Raw genomic sequence first — 19,854 nt, 5'->3', positions numbered from 1 at the left:
TTTCATCTGTTCTGAATACCACTTCTGCTTCACACACAGGCATGGGAACACTGTTGTTTCTCCACGATTATTTATAGATAGAGGATAACTAATAATATGTTTTTACCATCTAGTACCAGACCTAACATAAGAGCCTAATAAATGTTTGAATGCACGAATAAATGAACTCTGTTGTGTAATCAACATTTTTTTAATCAAGAGAACTTGAGAAGCTGAAGAAACCCACCCTTGCAGAAAAAGATTCTGTAACTTCCTTCAGCTTTTCCATCGCCAAAGCTAAACTGTGGCTCTGAATGATTTTGACTTCTGAACTGAAGTAATTCTTGCCCTTATTTTCTTAACTAGGATCTTTCCAATTAAAGATGTACCCCTGGAGACTGATGACCTTTCTGATTGGCTCTACCAACGTTTTGTTGAAAAGGAAGACCTCTTATCGCATTTTTATAAAACAGGTACACAGCATCCTATTACATACCTTCCTGAAGTTACCAGTAGTTCCAAAGATGCCCTTTAGGGGAGAAAACCATTTTTTTGATTCTTCAGATACCCTAAAGGAATCAAAGTGTTTTTATACTTAAGAATTCAGCTTAGAATGTTTATAAGACAAATTTATGTTAAATGTATTAAGGCACTTGCTCCATCAGCCAGTATGCAAAGGTCAGGTGATACATCAATGTTGCACAAATGTTGGATCTCATTCAAGAGAGTACGTGCAGTCTGCAGAAGACTAATTGTGTGTATGTAGTTATACAAGCTGTTTCATGCAGTAGTGAATGACATTTGTTTCTTGGCGTTGTACTTGACTGTTTAAATAATACCATCATCTAGCAGTCACTTGAGATCACTTGTAACTGCTTTTTTATATGCTTATTCTTTTTTATAGGGATAAAGTTCCGTTTTCTCTGTGGGAAAAGAAAGTCTATTTACCCTAATGCCCTTTTCTATACTTTAGTCTCCATGTCCTATGAAAACTACAGCCCAGTAAAAAAGACCTAGTGGGGAAGAAGGAGACAGGGGGGAAGAAAGGAAGTGATGAGAGAAGGAAATTAGCACTGGGAGAGCCCCAGGCACACCACAGTGCTTTCACAAGTAGCCACCTATAGGCCGATTTTCTGGAACCTGCCACGGGGAGGAAACAAGGTGAGGAGAACGTTGTCCCAAGTCCGAGGACAGCCCTGGGATTTTTGGTGAACAGAAGGCACTATTTTCTTCCCACTTGGACGTTTTTTGGTACAGAATTAAAGTTCTTGTTAAATCAGACTGTCAAAGGCCTGATGTTGAGCTCAGGGTGATACCAATCATTGTCTGTAGTGCTTTTGACTTTGTGCACAGGGCTGTTTCCCTCTGCCTCCTGATCTGAACTTTCTGACTCTGGGGCTGTGGAACAGTGCCTCTGAATATGACCAGAGCTGGCCACTGTGTCTGTCTTTAGAATCCCTAATAAGACCAGTACGACGGCCCCCTCTCCCTGTTTGCCATCCTTGTTTACTCTCAGATTTTCCTTAAAAGTGACACCTGACGGATGTGTGAGAGGGCATGAGGCAATTAAAAGGCCAACAGGGTCTGTCTCTTTATGATATTTGGCCTAAATTGTAGCAACAATAATGGAAGCCTCTTTTTTAAAAACCTATTTGCAAAATAGACCTTAAAACTTGAAAGTGTTCTCTGTACTGTGCTCGGGAGAAGCAAATCCCCTCATGAATCAGCTTAGGCTAGGGGATTATCAGCAAGGACAAAGACTATTTGAAATGCTGGAGAGTGTTATCAAGATGACCTTAGGTAATATTGTCCTGGAATGGCCCAGCTTTCCTTTGCAGAAACCTGTTTACTTTGTGTTTCTCCTCCTTATTATTAAGATATAGTTCATAAATCATATTGCCTTTTGAAAATATCAGTGATTTACAACCACTTTAAAAAAATTTTTTTAAAGTTTTATTTATTTTTAGAAAGGAAGAGAGGGGGAAAGAGAGAGAGAAACGTCTATGTGCAGGAGAAACACTGTTCGGTTGCCTCTCACAGGCCCCCCAACCGGGGACCTGGCCCGCAGCCCAAGCACGTGCCCTGACTGGGAATCAACACGGCCCTTCAGTTCGCAGGCCAGTGCTCAGTCCACTGAGCCACACCAGCCAGGACACAACCACTTTTTTGTGGCAAAGACATTTAACTTGTAAATAGAGGACTCAGTATAAATTAATGCTATTGGGAAAGTACCCAATATTGATTTCACACATCTTGTGTCCTGGTCACTGAGGAGCTCCGTAGGTACAGTGGGAGACGAGGAACAGAGTGCCTGCCCTCCTGCAGTTTCCGTTCCAGCAGCAGACTGTAGGGGACAGTGGCAAACACCAGGCCCATGGCCGAATCTGGCCCTCCACCTTGTCTTATCCAGCCCAGCACCTTATTTCTACCAGACGGCAGCGCCAAGCCCCTTGCCCCTGTAGTTAAGGAGTAGTTACATTTATGCAGCCCTAAAATTACATTCGGCCCTTTGAAGGCAACAGCAAGGCTGATGTGGCCCCCCGTGAAAATGAGTTTGACAGCCCTGCCATAGAGAAGAGAGAGATCGAGATCATTACAGACTGTGGAAAGTGCCAAGACAGAAGTAAACACGGAGACGAGAGAGACTGGGGGTCCTCGCGGGGAGCAGGTGGTATTTCCCCTGATACTAGAAGAATGCAGGTGTCACACCATTCACTGGGATGAGGAGGAGCCTTCTAGGCCAAGAGAATAAAGCAAAGGCTCAGAGGCAGGAGAGGGCTCAGCAGGCTGAAAGTTCTATTTCAAATGAGATCTCTGTTCAGGAGCAATGGGAAGTCACAGAAGATGCTTTAAAAAACAACAATTCTAGTTAAATTAATATTCAGCTTTTATTCCAGGAGACCTCCCACTACAGTAAAGCAAAGTAATATTTCCATCTTGTTTTTTTAGGGGCTTTTCCACCTCCCAAGGGCCACAAGGAAGCCAACTCCAGAGAAATGACGCTCAGCAACGTGTGGATCTTTCTCATACAGTCGTTTGCGTTTTTGTCAGCCTATATGTGGTACAGCGTCCTCCAGTATTTGTACCACTGCCTGTTCTAGGACTTGGACTTGTCATGGTCGCCATAGGAATCCAGACTTCCACGAGTGTGTATTATTTTACATGTGCAAATCAGAATAGTAAACAAAAGCAAAGGAAATTCCATGGATGGATTAATATTTATCCCCTTTGGGATATTTTAAAACTCTGCAAAAAGGAGGATCAGTACTATAATGACCTGCTAGTATGTTGTAAGGACTTTTCGTGTTTTAAAAACATACACTCTACCACACATTTAAGCGAACATCACCTTTGGAGAAGAGGAAACCACACGATCACCCTAGAAGACTGAGAGGAATTCTGCTGCCAGCAGATACTCGACCATCCAGTTCGAGCTCAGCGAGCCCCGTCGTCCTCCTAGCCGGTGTCTCCGTTAGGGCGGAGCTGTGGAGCGGCCTCACTCCCCCAACGTCTGCTGAGTCACTGGCAACCTCGAGGGGCGCTGGCTGGCACCTTCTGAAGACCTGCCGCCCTGTCGTTTGCCGTGACACTCCAGCCCTCGCCAGCTGAGTGAGGAGCAGGGTCAGGCATGCTGCGGGGCGGGGAGCGGTGTCCGGCGGACACATCCCTGTGCTGGAACGTGCTCTTTCAGAAGGCTCGCTCAGTCCGTGTTTACATGCGCTAGTGCTTTCCCGTGTGGGGGTGGGCACTCGGTTTCTCCTTTTGTACAGAAGGTATATTGTGATTGACCATTGTTTCCTACAGAGTGCACTTTTATCAGATGCATCTATAGCAAGGGACTGGGATACAGCCTGAACACAGATGTAAGCGTAATCAGGGAGTGGGCTTCTCGAGAGGCTGTCTCGTCCGCGTGTCTTACCCGTGCGCCCGTGCTCGCCCGCGCCGGGTGCACCCGGTGCCCCGGGTGCCCCGCCCCGCTGAGACTTCCGTCTGGCTCAGAGGCTTTGTTTGATTTTAATTTTGGTATACTAGCACCACCTGCATTTGGGGATGGTTGAAACAAATTAATGCAAAATATTTAAATGATCAATATATGGTGAAATAGGCTAATTTATTAGAAAAAAATAAGAGCTACAGCCAGGCTTACACTGGTGACAGGTCATCACACGGCACCCTCAGAACCTGTCACATCGAGGAGCTGCCCGTGTCGGGGTGGTGTGACCAGGAGAGAGACCAGCACACGAGGCTTCGCAGTCTCTTCCAGTTGCTTTTGGAGAAGATAAAGTCAAGTGTCTATTCTAGAAGGCATTTTTTTTTTTTATTTGTCACTATGTTCATACAGTTTACCTCGCAGTAGAACCAAACTCTTCTCAAAAACCGCCTCGGGCATCGCCCGCACTCCCTGCGCGGAGGCAGAGCATGTTCTTGTCCAGGGTCCTAAGACTCAGATCCTGGGGCGTCGGTGGCAGTTTTCTGTGACGTGAGCAGCGTAGGGTCCGCCTGTGTCGCTAACCGTACAAACGACAGTTCTGAGAAGGAGGCAGAAAAATAAAAGGCTGACGTTTTTTGTTTTTAAATAAACCAAAAAAACCCTGAGAAGATAGAAGGTTTCTCTCAGTCGCGTGGGAGAGGCAGAGCCACGCCAAATTCAGGCCCACAGCGGCGTCAGCTCTGGGCGCGCCCGCCGCACATGTGCGGGGAGCAGCCGCGTGTCTGCAGAAATACCTCAGTGACCTCGGGGCTGCTGCTAGGCGGGGAGGGGGCCCGCGTCCCTGTGTGTGGCTCGGGAACGGGTGTCGCAGGGGCCACGTCTTTGCAAGCTGAGCATTTCATTATGTGTTTTGCAGTGATGGTGAGCAGGTGAAACCAACCTCAACTTAGAAGCACAGATGATAGGAAGCCAGACAGAAGCTTAAACACGCTTCTGTTGGAGGTCCAGCAAACGCTGCTGGACTGCAGGATGAAGTGGAATTGTTCATTTGAGGGGTTAATCAGCCGTCTGGGGGGTAGTTGCTCGCTGTCAAGCGTGGCAGACACAGTCCTAGCTGTCAGACCTTCTCCTTGTTGCTAAAGCCAGCCACACACAGGCAGCGTGGCCAGTCCTCCCGTCAGCAGCGGCGAGAAGTGCGCGTGCGCACACAGGCGGGGCGGGGCCCCTCGGCCATCACTGTGCTCCAAAGGAACGTGATGTCGTTTAACACACTGTACACATTCAACAGGCTGTTCTTTAAGACGCTTTACTCTTCAAGTGCGGCCATTGCAGCAGCCTCTAGAGTGACAAATACCAGTAGATGTGTGCGTCAGTTTTTGCACATAGATAGATCTGTGAGTTGTAAATAGATGTGTTTGGTCTGCCCTACCCGCTTTGATGCTTTACCGACACGTTCCCCCTTCTGTTTGAGAGCATTGCCAGCGGTTTCCTCACTAGAAATGGGGGTCCTCTGGCTTGCACTGGGGAGTGGGAAGAGAGAATCAGTGTTCTCACGCGGCCGTCAGGGAAGCAGCAGGATGCTACTGTAGGGAGCTGAATAAAAACTCCTGCCCTGTCCTTCCTTTGCAACATGAGATGGGAGGAGTCTAGGGAATATCCATTTGGTCAAGTAGAAAGAAAATAGCACTGTGCCAGTTTTATACCCGTAGCTTTTAGAATCTCCGCTGTCCTGCCTGGAGTCCCACAGCAGAGGGGTTTGCAAACTCCCTGCGGGCTCCTGGAGCCCAGTGGCGGACATCTGCCTGGCCTCAGGCGAGGGCAGGGACTACGGAAGTGACCATCCCAAAGTTCACACTTGACTTCAGGAACTACCACTGGTGTTCAAATGCACGACACTATAGAGAAGCCTGTAGGCCAGCGGGAGGTAAGTAGAAATTGCAGAGTGGGAATGATGTCTTGGGTAGTCATGCCAACTAGCTGAGAATCTAAATCGTAGGGGTTTTCTTTTTTTTTAAAGATAACTGTGATTTCAGATCTGTCTTGTTATCTGTCATATTTTAAAATTACAACCAACCCTTAATTTTCTGCAGTAAAGGAACTAGAGATTACTGAGTAATTATTCCAGTAATAAGTCATAGGAAGCCAAAAATCTAAATGTGTTCAGGAGTTTGAATATTTATTCTCATCATACTTTTTTTCTTCCTGGATGCTTACTAATTTAAAAAAAAGTGATTTGAGTTGTTTATTAGTTTCTATTGCTTTTTTTTTCTTTGAATGAATAGTGGAAAGATTTGGAAAGACAGCTTCAGGAAGAAGAAGCACAAAAACCTAAATAATGCATAGACTTAAAAAGGAATTCCTAATAATCAAGAGTTAGCAGTATTGCAGTTCTCAAGCATTTTTATGAAAACAAAACATTAAATCACCAAATGTAAACCTCAGAACGTCACTTGAGTGCTCATGTCGTGCGGGTCAGTGTTAAGAATGCCTCTTCATTCTTTGCTCACGTTCCTCTCACTTCTAGTGAATTCATCTTAGTGATGTTTTTTTGACAATCACTTCCCTAAAGACTCTCCTGAACTAGTGGGACCTGGTTATAGTCATAGAACATAGTAGCCTTTAATCATGGATAGTTTTATTGGATTCTTTTTGTATTTAAGAAAATTTTATTTGCACTACTGCACGGGAAGAAGAGTTAGTTATCTTATCCATGACACGGGACTCACTCCAGAGTTACCGTTACTGGCAGAGCAGCTCTGGTCCACAAAGGACGCATGAGCAAGGCTAGTCTCATTTGTTGCCACGTAGGGCTGTGAGCCGTGCTTCTGGTGACAGGAACAGCAAAGTCAGAAGCAGCACAGGGCAGCAGGAATCATCCTGGCTCACTGTATGAGGGGGAATAAACTAACGTGTTTGGGACCAAAACCACCTGAGTCGGACATTTCTGGATCACCGGGGGCCGGCATTCTCTGGAGCAGTCTCTGGACGGTGCTTCGTTGCGCTCCTCTCGCACCCATCCCCGGCGCGTAGGAACTGGACCCTGGGCGCAAACCGCGGGTGCGGACCTGTCGGGGAAGCGTGGCTGTGGCCAATGGAAGATAAAATGTGTTTTTCTGCAAAATTTTCATTGGAGCATTTTTACATTTAATATTTTTTTAAAACAGTTTAAAGAGCAAAAAAAAAATTTAAGTGTATTCTAGTTGCAGAATATGCACACATATTTTGAATGGCTTTATTTTTATTGTGTAAAACTGTTGAACACACACACGTCCATGATGCACACGTTCTTTACACGTGAGGAGTCTGTGCATTTCACAGGGACTTCTGTTCTGACTGGGTAATGAAACAGTTACACATCGGACCGCCGTGGTTGTGTTAAGTGCTCTCTTTTTCTTTACAGTTATCATGAAGTTGTATTTATTTTATACAGATGGATTTCTGTTTCCCTGATGCCATAATGTTTACTTCAGCTCAGTGACCTGCTCGCTCTGTGTCTCTGCATGTTGTGATGACGTATGAAGAAAATGAGTGTAAGGGCTGTGGCAACTGTACCTTTTGTGAAGGGCTGGTCACACATGGATCTCGTTTGTGAATGAATCGGGGTTATTTCAGTAACCAGATTACCTTTTCAGAGATTGAGATGTGAACACCAAAAGAAGCATTTTCTCAACAACAAAAAAATTAATAGCTGGTTCTATTTTTTTTACCCTAGAAAAAATAAAGTTGATTTTTTTCAAGTAAAGTGCTTTTAATTCTTAGTGGGGGTGGGTGTTTGTGTTTCGTCGGAGCCGTCTGACATGAACGCTGTAGATGTACATGCATGTAGAATATGCCGTGGCAGTCTGAGGGCAGACTGGAAAACCAAATGAAAATCATTCTTCTTCCTTTGGTTTTAAACTCTCTCCTCCTCCCCCTTCCCTGTTCTTCCCATCTGGTGGTATACTGGTAAATGTTTCACAATCTGCTCTTCTGGGGGAAAAAATTGTATACAAGTGTACATGTCATAAATTTTGATGATAGCGAGGATTTTATAACACAATGAACAGATAATAGTAAAACGTACTTTATTGTAAATTCCACATAGCCAATTAATTCTCCCAGGGTGCTATAATTGATTTTTGCTGAACTCTTTGGCCAACTTATGAATGTTTTCCAACCATGATTTGAAGAATGGAATTATATCCGAATCCACTCATTTCTCAAATTTGTCATTCAGTCTAATATGTGATCTACTGTTAAGCTATTTCTTAGCCTTGTACAAATTATACTCTTCTAAGTGAACCAGTTTTAGCTTCAGCACCAATGGGAAGCGTATATAATTTAATCTTAATAACAGCTGTTTAACAACTACCAGCAAAATTCTAAAAAAGTCGGCTTTCTTGCTGGAGCTGGTAGGAGATGTCTTCAGCACACTACTGCCCAGTTCTGTGTTACTGGTTTTGTTTTGTTTTGCTTCTTAAGCTGTTAGTGTTGAATAAACTTCCACAGTTCATTTACTCACTGCTCTTGGGAAATTCCTATCTGTGACCTGGCAAAGGGGCTTTGAAGGGTAGGAAAGGGTTGACATCAGTTCCACAGAGCAGGCTCTGGATCCGTGAAGAATGGGACAAAGAGCACCTTTTCCCGAACTGCATGTCAGGTTTGCATATCTTAAAAGTTGGTTCTGCGCTTTCATTTTTCAAAGTAAACTGTGATACAGGCATCTCTCAGATTTTGTTTTGAGCATTTAAAATGCATTTTGTTTCCGCATTTGTAGACTATATTCCATCCCACTGAAGATTTTTAAATGTATGAAAACACCGTGCACAGTCTACACAGTGAGTTCCGTAGTTACAGTTCAGTCTACCTCTTCTCTTTCCCATCTGGGTTTCGGCCGCTGGTCTGGTGAAGCTGTCATTTCTTCCCCTAGAAGTGGGTTCTGTGGAGGACGAAGGAGAAACAGGGCGGAGGCCCGCGAGCTCGTTTGAATTAGAGATCTATTGCTGACCAGCCCTATTCCTCCTGAGTTGGGGGTGGGGGAAAGCCATTGTTTTTAATTTTCACTTAATACGAAAGTGTCTGTTTTAAAAATGTTTCTTCCTGCTGGAAAAAAATGTATTTTTAAAAGGGAAAAAATTTCTCTTTTGGCTATAAGAAAAAGTCAGCTGTATGAGCAGGTGTGACCATATCATAACATGCTGATATGATATAAATCAATAAATTTTTACCTCTCAGGACTTGGACAAGCTTGTTCTTAACTCTTAGAGGCTTGAGAAACATGAACCAAGCATCAATAATCTGGATAATGAGGGGCACACGGGAGGAGGGTTGGCCAACCACTGGAAATGAAGCAGGCTTTTTTCATAATCAGAAAATACTCTAAATTGGCTGTGATTAAACCCATTTTTACAGAGGAAGAAGTTGGAGTGATGGGCTTTGATTTGTTTTGTTGTTGTTGCTGGAAAGCATAAGCATCTTGCAGAGCTCATTCCTGAGCTCTTCCCTGGAGAGTTGGCACTGCCTCTCCTTGGAATGCTGCCCGCCTTTTAGGGGTGCCTCTGGACGTGGTGTAGAGTTCTCTTTCCTTACCTTAGGCGAGAGAGCACACGGGCCGCCCATTTGACCACCACGTCTTCATTGCTGCATCTTCATTCCTTGGTTTTATTTTTGATGAAAAAACTGCCTGCAAAAGAGCATGCCCTATGTTTTACCAGTTAACTTATACTGACTCAGGACCAGCTGATGGACAGCTGTGGGAAAGGAGGTACCTAGCAGTGGAGAAATCAGAGGAGCTTGGGGTCCTAGGAAGAGGAGCCCAGGAGCCCTGGAAGGCCAGGGAACCCCCAAAGGCCAGGGAACCCCGAAGGCCACTGTCCGCAAACAGGCAGACACACCCTGACACGGGAAGGCCTGGGGAAGTGTTCAGATGCGGAAGTCTTAAGGAAATCACCTTCCGTGGGAACTCCATCCTGAGGCTGCCATCCACCCCTGAGGGCTCTCCTGTAGGGGCTTCCACCTGCCGTTTCAGATCCTCTGCCCTCTTGGCAGAAGAGCATGCCTCTCAGCCATGAAGCATCTCCAGGATGCCAAACTAAGGGACACTTCAAAATACTGGTGACAAGGAGTCTCTTAATCAGGGCATCTGGAGCCCACAACAGGGCTTTCTAGCTCTTCCTGGCGTGCACATTTCCATAACAGCAGAGGGTGGCATTGGGAACGCGGCATCTGGGCTGCAGTGGGAGGCACTGAACTCTGCCGTACTCCGTGTGGGACAGCGCAGGCAGTGGCCGCTCGGGGCTCCGGGAAGCACCGAAGAAGAGGCAACCAAGACTCCTCTTAGCTCAAACTCAGGCCTGGCACAGTGTCACTTCAGTTACAGTGAGTCCTGGGGACAGTCCAGGCTCAATGTGGGAGGGAGGGCGCCTGAAAGGGTGTGAGTACTGCGAGGCAGGGCTCACTGGGAGCCATCTGTGAAGACCAGCTATCACGGTAAAAAAACAACAACAAAAAAATCCCTCAGCTGTTTGAATAATTAACGCTAGTTGGATCCAGAAGAGACCTTGCACTTGGACGGGTTTGCCCATAATTTCAGTAGTTGAAAGTTGGTTTTAAATCTTCACCCAAGGATATGTTCATTGATTTGAAAGAGAGAGAGAAACATTGGTTGCCTTCTACACGTGCCCCAATTGGGAATCGAACCCTCAGCCTTAGCTGTGTGCCCTGATCAAACCTGTAACCTTTCTGGTGTACAGGATGACGCTCCCACCAGCTGAGCCACCTGGCCAGGAAAGTAGTTGGAAATGTTTTGTTTCTAAATATTTTAAAGAAGATTCGATCAGTTGATCTATCCATCATTCATATAAATCCCATTAATCAAAGAAACCCTTATCTGAACAAATGGAGGTTTTATGTTAGTCTGGCACAGATGAATGCATCAGCCCTGAGGATTTCAGTGCCAGCAGGGACTTGACAAATCACCCTGGTTTGTGATGGTGCCTTTCATTCTGGTGTAATTTTGGCCCATGGCTGGTAGCGTGAAATGTCTCCTTAATAGAACTACAAAGACCAGAACCAGGCCTCTCTATTTCCGCTCAGATGTTTTCCCCCTAAACAGAAGATTGCTTCTGCTTGGGTTTCTGTTGAGAGTAAATAAGAGTTAGATCCGGAGGACGGAGACCAGTTGTTAAAGGGGCGACAGAGCCGAAAGCTTCTGCAGCGCCCACCGATTGTAAAGTAAAACTTGATGGCTCCCAAGTGCTCTAAGACTGTTTTTATGCATTCCCCTCCGCTGTTGCAGAGATACAAGGAGCCACTAAAAAAAGTCCCAAATGCTTGTTTTTATCTTTTTGGATGTGAAAGTGAAATGTATTTTGTTTTTATTTTGCCCTATATAGAATCGAAAGAGAATGCCTTTGTTTCAGACCAGAAGGGATGGCGATTTCAACCCCCTGTTAGTTGTTTTCATTTCTGAATTCCAGGTGTGACACTGGCAGCAGGTGATGAGTTCGGGGCCACATCTGCCTCCAGTGCCCAGTGTCCCTCTGTCGTGGTGGCCTCCGGGTTCCAGGGCTCGTCCAAATGGGAGTCAGCAGAAGGGCAGCAGAACCCAGGACCGAGCCCCAGAGTGCGAATGTGGCCCCTCTGACAAGTTCTCACCTCTTACCCTCACTCTGATCGTGTATTAAATGGGACGTTTTCAGAGTTCCTTTCAGTATTAAATGAGATCGTGTATGTGAAGCTCTTCATGCCCACTGCTCAGTAAGGGAGGCTGTTTTATCCCACCCCAGCTGGGTTTCACACAGAAGTTGCAAACTATCCCACACCTAGCTATGCGTGAGGTCCACATGACCCGTTTGGTTCTGTCTATAATGCCCGCCAGCCTGTTTTCCAGAGCCCTGGGTCCTTTGGGTTTCTAAGGTAAACCAAAATGCAGTCAGCATAGCCAAACTTCTTAACCTCACCTCATCAGACTCTGTCTAGTCACCTAAGGCTCCAGACAGCAGCAAGAAAAAGCTTTGAAGTTGGAGACCCAATTAGGAAGGTGAGGAGAAGGAAGCATGAAGAGGAAATAGAATATACTAGACAGAAGACATTACATAGTCTTAATAGGGAGCTATTTTTGCTTCTGAGACATGATGTCACTTATGGCAAAGACCTTGAGATAATTATCAAAAGGGAGGGAAATATAATTCCTAGTAGTTGGAAGCTATCCACCAGCCCTTAGTTCTCTATGTATAATTCATATGATCCAAAATATAAAAGCCTTGATGTCATTGATGGCATCCCAAAGATTCAGGAAGCAGTGACTTTTAAAACCTTTTCCATTCTAGTTGCAGAAAACTCTGAGGTTTCTATTGTATATTGAGGATTCACATTTTGTCTTTCAGTTGTAAGTACAGTGTACTCAATTCTTAGAAATTTAGGTACCAGAAAGAAATAGGCAAATTAGAATCAAATATTGTGCCCTGGCTGGGTGGCTCAGCTGGTTGGAGCATCATCCTATACACCAAAAGGTTGTGGGTTTGATTCCAGTCAGGGCACATGGTTAGGTTGCAGGTTTGACCCCTAGTTGGAGGGCATATGGGAAGCAACTGATCAATATTTCTCACATCAATATTTTTCTCTCTCCCTCTCTCTCTCACCATTCCTCTCTAAAATCAATAAAAACATATCATTGGGTGAGGATTAAAATACATATATTGTTTATGGTTGTTGAGGTGGAGTGCAGGGGACCTTTAGGTGGAGCCGGGACAGCAGGCAGGATCGGGAAGCTCAGCTCTGCGTGGGGTGGGAGCAGGGAGGTGATAAGAAGATGATGCTTCAAAGCCTGATCTGGCCCTAAGAGCCTTGACTCCCCAGCCTGATACCCCAACATGCTGTCTAGCCTGCCATTCACAGAACCTGTTACAGACACCAGACACCAGACACCAGAAGGTGGAAATCCCATAAGAGAGGACGAGGGACAAAGGGAGATTGTGGAACAGTTCTCTCAGAGGAGACATGGAAATAGTTAGAAGCCATCACCTGGTGGGAAGCCTGGCATGACCAACTCAGGTGCCTGCCCGGACATGACTACGTGCAGAGCAGTCCTGCGCGGGCTTACAATGGAGAGCACCTGGCTTTGTTTTCCTAAAGAATGATCACAACAGGCAAGGGACGGAATGAATTAATGAACGTGGAGTTTATAAAGCAGTTTCTCCTTGGAGACGGAGAAACGGAATCGTTGACTACTCACCCTTCAGAATCCGCCTCACTGAAGGTAAGGAGTAGCAACTGGCATCAACAGGAGGCGTGTCTGAGTGATGGGGAAGCCTGGTGTCCCCAGAGCAGCATTGACTCGGACTACTTACTGTTTTTTGAAAAAGAAAGGAAAGGAGTGACAGGAGGGCCACCGCCCCAGCCCCAGTGGCAATGACCTGTCCAACCAAGCACAGGGACTGATTCTAGCACAAGAGGCCAGTCCAAGCTGGGTGCTGCACGGGTTTCTCGTTCGGAAGGTATTTATTGCTGGCAGGGGCGGGTGGGCACAGAATATAAGCACAGAGCATCTGAAAATTGCAGGCAGGAAGGAAGGGAAAGTAAAGGCTGGAGCCACTGAGGGCTGGTCATAAACTGCAGCAGCAGCCGAGCCCTCAGCTTAACGGAGCCAGTGGAAAGCAAGGAGCTCCCTCCCACCGCACACGCAGCCCCAGACGTTTTGGTGGTGCAGGTGTGCTTACCAGCGAGTCTGCGAGATGAGCATCTGGCCGCTCCTGCTGGGGGCTCCAGCTCTTCCCGTCAAACCTGTGCCCCACCAGCAAGACGGCACCCCGAGGAAACCCTTCCTGCTGGCTCAGGCCCCAGTCTCAGGGACCTCCACTCGCAGTTCCTTGCCCTCCCTGTTCCCTCGGGCAGCTGTGGTCCAAACTGGAGGGGACTCGTGAAGTGCTCAGGATTTTGCGGATGAACATTTTTCCCCAGTCTAGGGTGGGACAAAAACCACATGGTTCCAGAAGCTTCCATTTCTTTCCTTGACTGGCACTTTTACAAGTGTATGGTTTACCTGCTTTCCTCGTGTGACTGTCTTTCTGGCTGTTTGAGGCTGTTATATTTTTGTCGTTTTTGCATTTCTGTGTCATTTTTTGGCCGGTGGGGAGGGAAGTTCTGTGATCCTGCTTTCCTCCGCCATCTTGAACAGAAGTCCAATACATTTAACACAGTCTGTTCGTTAAAGGGTGGCTCATGAGGCTCATGCCATCTTCATGGCTGCTATTACATGACTACAGCTCGGGGGGGTGGGGAAATTTAGTATAAAGCATTAAGGAGTTATTTTGATAGGCTGAAAGCCTTCCCAGGCGAAGTGAGATTTCAGTTGCAGAAAGGAAAAGGGAAAGGCCGAGTGGGGCAGCAAGGACAGCTCACCCGCAACGCCAGTTCCCGCAACTTCTCCTCCTTGGGCAGCGCCCGCCACTCCCAGGCTGGGGGGAGTGCAGGGAGGCACTCCTGGTGGAAGGGTTTGGAGAGCCTCACAACACTCCACACAAGGGAGGGGCGGCTACAATTAGAATCAACAACGAGACAGGTCCTTTCTTGTCACCAGAAGACTTCTCAAAGAAGCTGGGCACGCCTGTGCCAGGGGTACTAGGGAGGAGAACCCAGCTCCGGGTGGGGGCTGGACCAGCTGACCTCTGAGGCTTGCCCCGCCTCTTGAGCCGTGGTCAGTCACTGGGGCTGTGCTAAAAGCTCGCACTCTGCCTGCACTTCCCGCTGTTCTCTGAGGGAAGGAACAATGAGCTCAGAGAACAGGGTTCTTCTTTTGCTCTCGTCCCTTGTAAGAGGCCTCTCCCAGAGCATCAAGCCACCAGGCAGGACCCGCTACATTGGTTGTGGGACGAAGTGCAAAATGAAAATGCAAAGCTCCTGCCTGGTAAAATAAATAACTAAATAGATATTAATTAATTAAGAATTTCATGGTGGTGACAGAAGAGCATTAAAACAAGTGCAGGGGACATATTTATGAAGTCAGCCATGCCACCAGGACCACCAAGGAGGAAATGAGGATTAGGAAGGACGCAGGGGGTCCCCAGTGTCCCTCCTCGCAAGGCAAGGCGCTGCACAAGGAGCTCTTGCGGAGGAGCGGGCAGAGGAGCAGACACCAAGCGTGTCCCGTGTGCCCCACAGTGCTCCCAGCGCATCCCGCATGGGCGCTGACGGCACCAGTGAAGGAGGCACTGTTAGTGCCACTATTGTACAGATGTATGGAATGGCACACAGGGTTTAAGCGACTCGCCCAAGGTCGCCCGACTAGTGGTAGCCGAGCCAGGTTCAGAGGCAGGCAGTTTGGCCTTAGTCTGGCTTTTTAGCTGCTGTGATTTACTCTTTTCCAGGAGGTTCTGTACAGTTGCTCAGACAGGGGGCAGTTGCTGGGGAACTGCTCCAGGGATGTAAATGGTTCGCCGGGCCTCAGCCTCTTCTCCCTCATCGCCCTTAGTAAAACCACACCAAACCCACCAGGGAGGTGGGCAAGGTGGCCAGCAGCCACAGCTGCCCAGACAGACAGACCATGTGCTCATCCAGGTGAGGGGTATCTTTGCTTGGGTTCCCTCGGCAAAGCCTGAGGTAAGGCAATGGGTACGGCTAGTTTATTTGAGAAGTGACCCCTGGAATGAGTCAAAAAGAAGAGAGAATGGAAAGGTAAGGTAAGGTAAGGAAGGGAAAGGGAGGGGAGGGGAGGGGATAGGAGGGGAGGGAGGGGGATGAGAAAAAGCCAGTATTAAGAGGCACTGCTGTGGCCTCCACTGTAGGCAGGAGCTCAGCTCTGCAAGCTGTGCACCACCCCCAACCTCCCATGCCCCCTGGTTAGGGGTCCCCCTGAGGCCATTAACTTCCCCAAACTGCTGGGCTGCCCCTGCAGTGGTGAGAAAGGCTCCCCTGGCACTAGAGAAGCCCCGAGGCCGAAAGCAGAAAGACTCAGGGCTGTGCTTGAGGTGGGATGTGTCCCAGGTGAGTGTGAGTGCCCAGGGAACCTGAGGCGTTCACCACAATGGCAGCTCGAGGCAGTGGGCCAAGGGCACACAGTGAGGGACACCGAAGCTGCCTGTACAGAGGCCACCAGATTGCCCCAGGAGCCAGCCTCCCTTGGGAGGGAATGTAGGGGTGGCGAGGATATCTGTGGACAAAACGTCATTAGCGTCGTTCTCTCGATTTCTTTGCTTCACACTGACTACAGTTGCCCATTCTTTGAGGGACTCGCTCCCCTACCCTCTGCCCGTGGGGCAAACACCAAGCACAGGAGAGTGGGGCAGAGGCCCGGCGTCCGTCCATCTGTCAGTTGTTTCTGAGTGGGCTGGGAAGGGGTGACGGAGGGGGGAGAGGACACAAGCTCTGTCCCCCTTAAAGCAGCATGTCGATGTACCCCACACAGGGTCACAGGGAGTAGCTGGAGCCTGTGCAGAAGAGCTTCCGGTGAGGGGTTAATCCCCAGAGTCTTCCCAGAGAAGGAGCCAGGAAGCCCGAGGGTGGCTTCAGAGTGAAGCTTCGCTGCTGGCAGGAGAACAGAGGCCCCGCCACCCTGCTCCTCAGCCCCCTTGTCCTGCACGTGGGGCTGCGGCTTCCAGCTGGCCGCTGGCCTGAGGCTGGCCTGTGCTCAGCAGGGCTCCTGGCTCAGCAGCGGGCTGGGAGCCTCTGAGCCAAGCCCTCCCCTCCCCCGTGCCCTCTTCCTTGGCCACATTTCCTCAAAACCACTCTCTAGGCCCGAATCGCCTCCCTTGCTGTTCTGAGAAGCTGGCTGACAAGTTGACGGGCCCAGAGCCCCTGAAGCTGTGGACGTTTACGACTGTAATTGAACCATGAGAGGCCCAGGAACTACAAGTCTCTGAGTCAGGTCCCAGCTCAGCCTTGTTCTAGCCAGCTAGGTCAGACTTCCTCCGTTTCCACAGTCGGCCCGGCCACGTCCAGCTTGCAGCGCCGGTGGGAGCTCAAGTGACACAACGTCTGTGAGCGGAGTTTTCAACCCGACGGAGCTGTAAGCCCGTGGAACACAACAGCCATTGTCTGCTGCCCTTGTGCCCGGCATGGCATCGGTCCCTCCGCTCCCCTCCTGGCACACACAGCGGACCTCGTTGTTCGGAGCTTGTTAGCTTGGCACACGCCTGCTTGTCTGGAGTCCAAACTGGACGCTCAGACAGGCCACTGGTGGGTTGTCCTGGGTTGTGGTTCAATGGAAGGGGCACTCAGTCTGGTGCCAGGGCCAGGGGTCCCCCCTGTAGACCCAACAGCTAGGGGGTCCGTGGTCTTTGGCAAACCCCTCGATTTCCTAGAGCCCTGTGTGATTCGTCTGACAAAAGGGGCTATTATGGCTGCCTGTCGGCCTTGTGGGTTCTCCTGAGGGTCAGGCTAGACTGTGTGGGTGTACGCAGTATGCGCTAGGTATGCAAGCAGTGAGTGAGTGTGGGGATTATATCTGACGTGACCCTGCAGCATGCACCCATCCATCAGGCCCAGTGTGGGCCTGGAGGTGCAGTTTTCTGGATCTTCCGAGAAAGTAGATGGAGAGAAAGGCTCCTTCCCCTAGGAGCCAGGGGTAGAGGTAGCCATCATCATCAGGATGGTGATGGTTGTACGAAGTGTGTGTCAGAAAAAAGAGAGGAGAGGGAAAGGAGTGGAATTTGAGTCGCAGAAAAGGGAGAAGAAAATGGTAAGATGTCTTGGGAGGGACGGCAGGAACCAGGAGGACGGAGCAAGGCTGCGCCTGAGGGCAGAGCCTGGAACGAGGCCAGTGGCGGGTGACGTTGGCTCCCTGGCCCGCCCTGCCGGTGGAACCCGGATTTTCTCCCGTCAGAGGGCCTTCTCCCTGCCCATGAACCGTGGATGAACTGTGGTTGCCTCAGCACCTCCTTCCATGCCACGGATCAGCTTATCCGTGTGACCCAGTCCTGGCTGAAGGAGAGGTGGTCTACTGGGGGCTTCTGGTCAGGATTTTCCTCCTCCTTGATGAGAAAATGAGAGAGATGGGGGGCCTCTCCCCTCCTCTGCATCCACCCTCCTCCGGTGCCTGCCCCTCCCACCTGACATGAAGCACCTGAGCTGAATAATTGCTAGTTCGTGTTTCTAATCAGCTCCCCCACCCCTGCCCACACCTTCCTGTTTTGACTGCCTGATGTGAGAGGGCGGGCGAGGCTTGGAGCCTCCCAGGGAGAAGGAATCCAGGAGTTGCTGTGAGGCTAACCAAGCGCCTGGACATTGTTGAGTTGCTGAATCGTGGAATTCCCTCCAGGCCCCCTGGTGTGCGGGAGGAGGAAGGCTCTCCTGGTGGGAGTCACTTTGACCTAGTGTTCCCCTGACAGGAGAACCAGGGGTAACAGGACACCGGGAGTAGGTGTCTTCAAAGGGTTTGCACAGCACTTCTATATATACTTATTTTATTTGTCACAAAAGAGAGGATAAATGACCTTTTTAAAAAATATATTTTATTTATTTATTGAGGAGGGAAATGAGGGAGGGAGGGCGGGAGGGAGACAAACACTGATGTGAGAGAGAAACACCGATCCGTTGCCTCTCACACACGCCCTGATCGGGGGCTGGACCTGCACCCCAGGCACGTGTCCTGACCGGGAATTGACCCCACGACCTTTGGCTTTGCAGAACGAAGCACAACCAGCTGAGCCACACCAGTCAGGGTTGGTCTTACTTCTTTCTAAAATAAATGAGGACGCTGAGGCCAGGCAGGGTCACTGACCCCCAAGGTCACGCACTGATTGGTGGTGGGGCTGATGCCCTAAGCCAGGTCTGCTGACTCTCGGCCCAGTACACTTCCTACGCCACCTGGGCGAGACCCAGGTCCAAGGTGAACAGGAGCTGCAAATGCTCCAGAGAGCTACAGTGAAAGGTCAGACAGCTCCCCACTCTCAGCTCCCAGGAGACTCGAGGGGAACATAAGAGAGAATCTGCCCCCAGCTACTGCTCAGCCATGAGATGGGGGAACCGGGGACCAGACAGAGGGGGAGTGGGGCGGTGGACGGATGAGAAAGGTGGCACTTTCCTCCACCACACCCAGGAAGCGCCCAGATGGAGGAGGGAAGGGTGAGAAGGCATAAAACAAGGACTGCAGTCTTTCCAAGCACGAGGCCAGCTGACTTCCCGAATGGCAGGCACTGTGGATCTGGCCGGTGGCGGGAGAGACAGGCTGTGAGGATGGATGGGCTAGAGAGACGAGGGTCAGGAGCAGGCTCTGTCTGAGAAGCGTCCAGAAGACATGAGGTCTGAGCGGAGGAAGGAGCCAAAGAACCGCCGGGAGGACCCGGAAGGGACAAGGAGGGTTGTGGCCCTGTGGGCTCTCTGGGGCCCAAGGTCCCTGCAGTCATGGGGTGGAGAGGAACATGGACTTAATTCTTTTGTCTTCCCTCCCTTCCTTTCTTGCTGCCACTTCTTCTTTCAATCAACAAATACGTACTAAGAACTTACCATGGGCTAGGCACTGGGGATAGAGCGATAAAAGACAAGGTCTCCTGGACCTTGCATTCTAGCCAGGAGAAATGGAAAACAGCTAAGTTAGATACAGCCGACCTCCTTATTCTCAGATGGCAGATTTGCAAGCTCACCTACTTGCTAGAACTTTCAGAGTCATGTGGAAACACAGCCAAGTTGTGCAAAATTTGAGTCACCTGATGGGCACATTCCCAGAGAAGATGGAACCTTCTTGCTCAGCTCTCGTGCTATAAACAAGCCTCCTTTCTGCGGCCTGTTTGCTGCCACTTTTTAAACCTTTTCTGGAAGTGCGGCCTGTCCAGTAGACGCAGGAAGGCTGTGACGTGCCCCACAGAGAGGAGACGAGTGTTAGATAAACGCCACTCAGGCACAAGTGCTGCTGGCTGTGGGGCTCAATGTTAATGAATCAACAAAATACGTTAAATAAGTTGTCTTTAAACAGAAACACACACAAAGTCAGGTTAGGTATTGATGGGTTGGTGAAATGCTGTGGCCAGAGG

General features: G+C 49.0%; 1 protein-coding gene across 4 annotated transcripts in view; it reads left to right on the top strand.

The window, feature by feature from the left end:
• Positions 1 to 9,126, top strand: part of LPGAT1 (lysophosphatidylglycerol acyltransferase 1) — a 69,818-nt gene extending 60,692 nt beyond the window's left edge. For all 4 annotated transcript variants that reach the window (XM_036015473.1, XM_028530880.2, XM_036015474.1 and 1 more), the window contains 2 exons: positions 346 to 452; positions 2,929 to 9,126. In XM_036015473.1, coding sequence (XP_035871366.1) covers positions 346 to 452; positions 2,929 to 3,080 — 259 coding nt within the window. In that variant the 3' untranslated portion in view covers positions 3,081 to 9,126. The remainder of the gene's footprint in view (positions 1 to 345; positions 453 to 2,928) is intronic.
• The last annotated feature ends 10,728 nt before the right edge of the window (positions 9,127 to 19,854 follow it).

This window comes from Phyllostomus discolor, chromosome 14 (assembly GCF_004126475.2).
Source record: "Phyllostomus discolor isolate MPI-MPIP mPhyDis1 chromosome 14, mPhyDis1.pri.v3, whole genome shotgun sequence".
Taxonomy (NCBI): domain Eukaryota; kingdom Metazoa; phylum Chordata; class Mammalia; order Chiroptera; family Phyllostomidae; genus Phyllostomus; species Phyllostomus discolor.
This window is presented reverse-complemented; position numbering and strand designations above follow the sequence as displayed.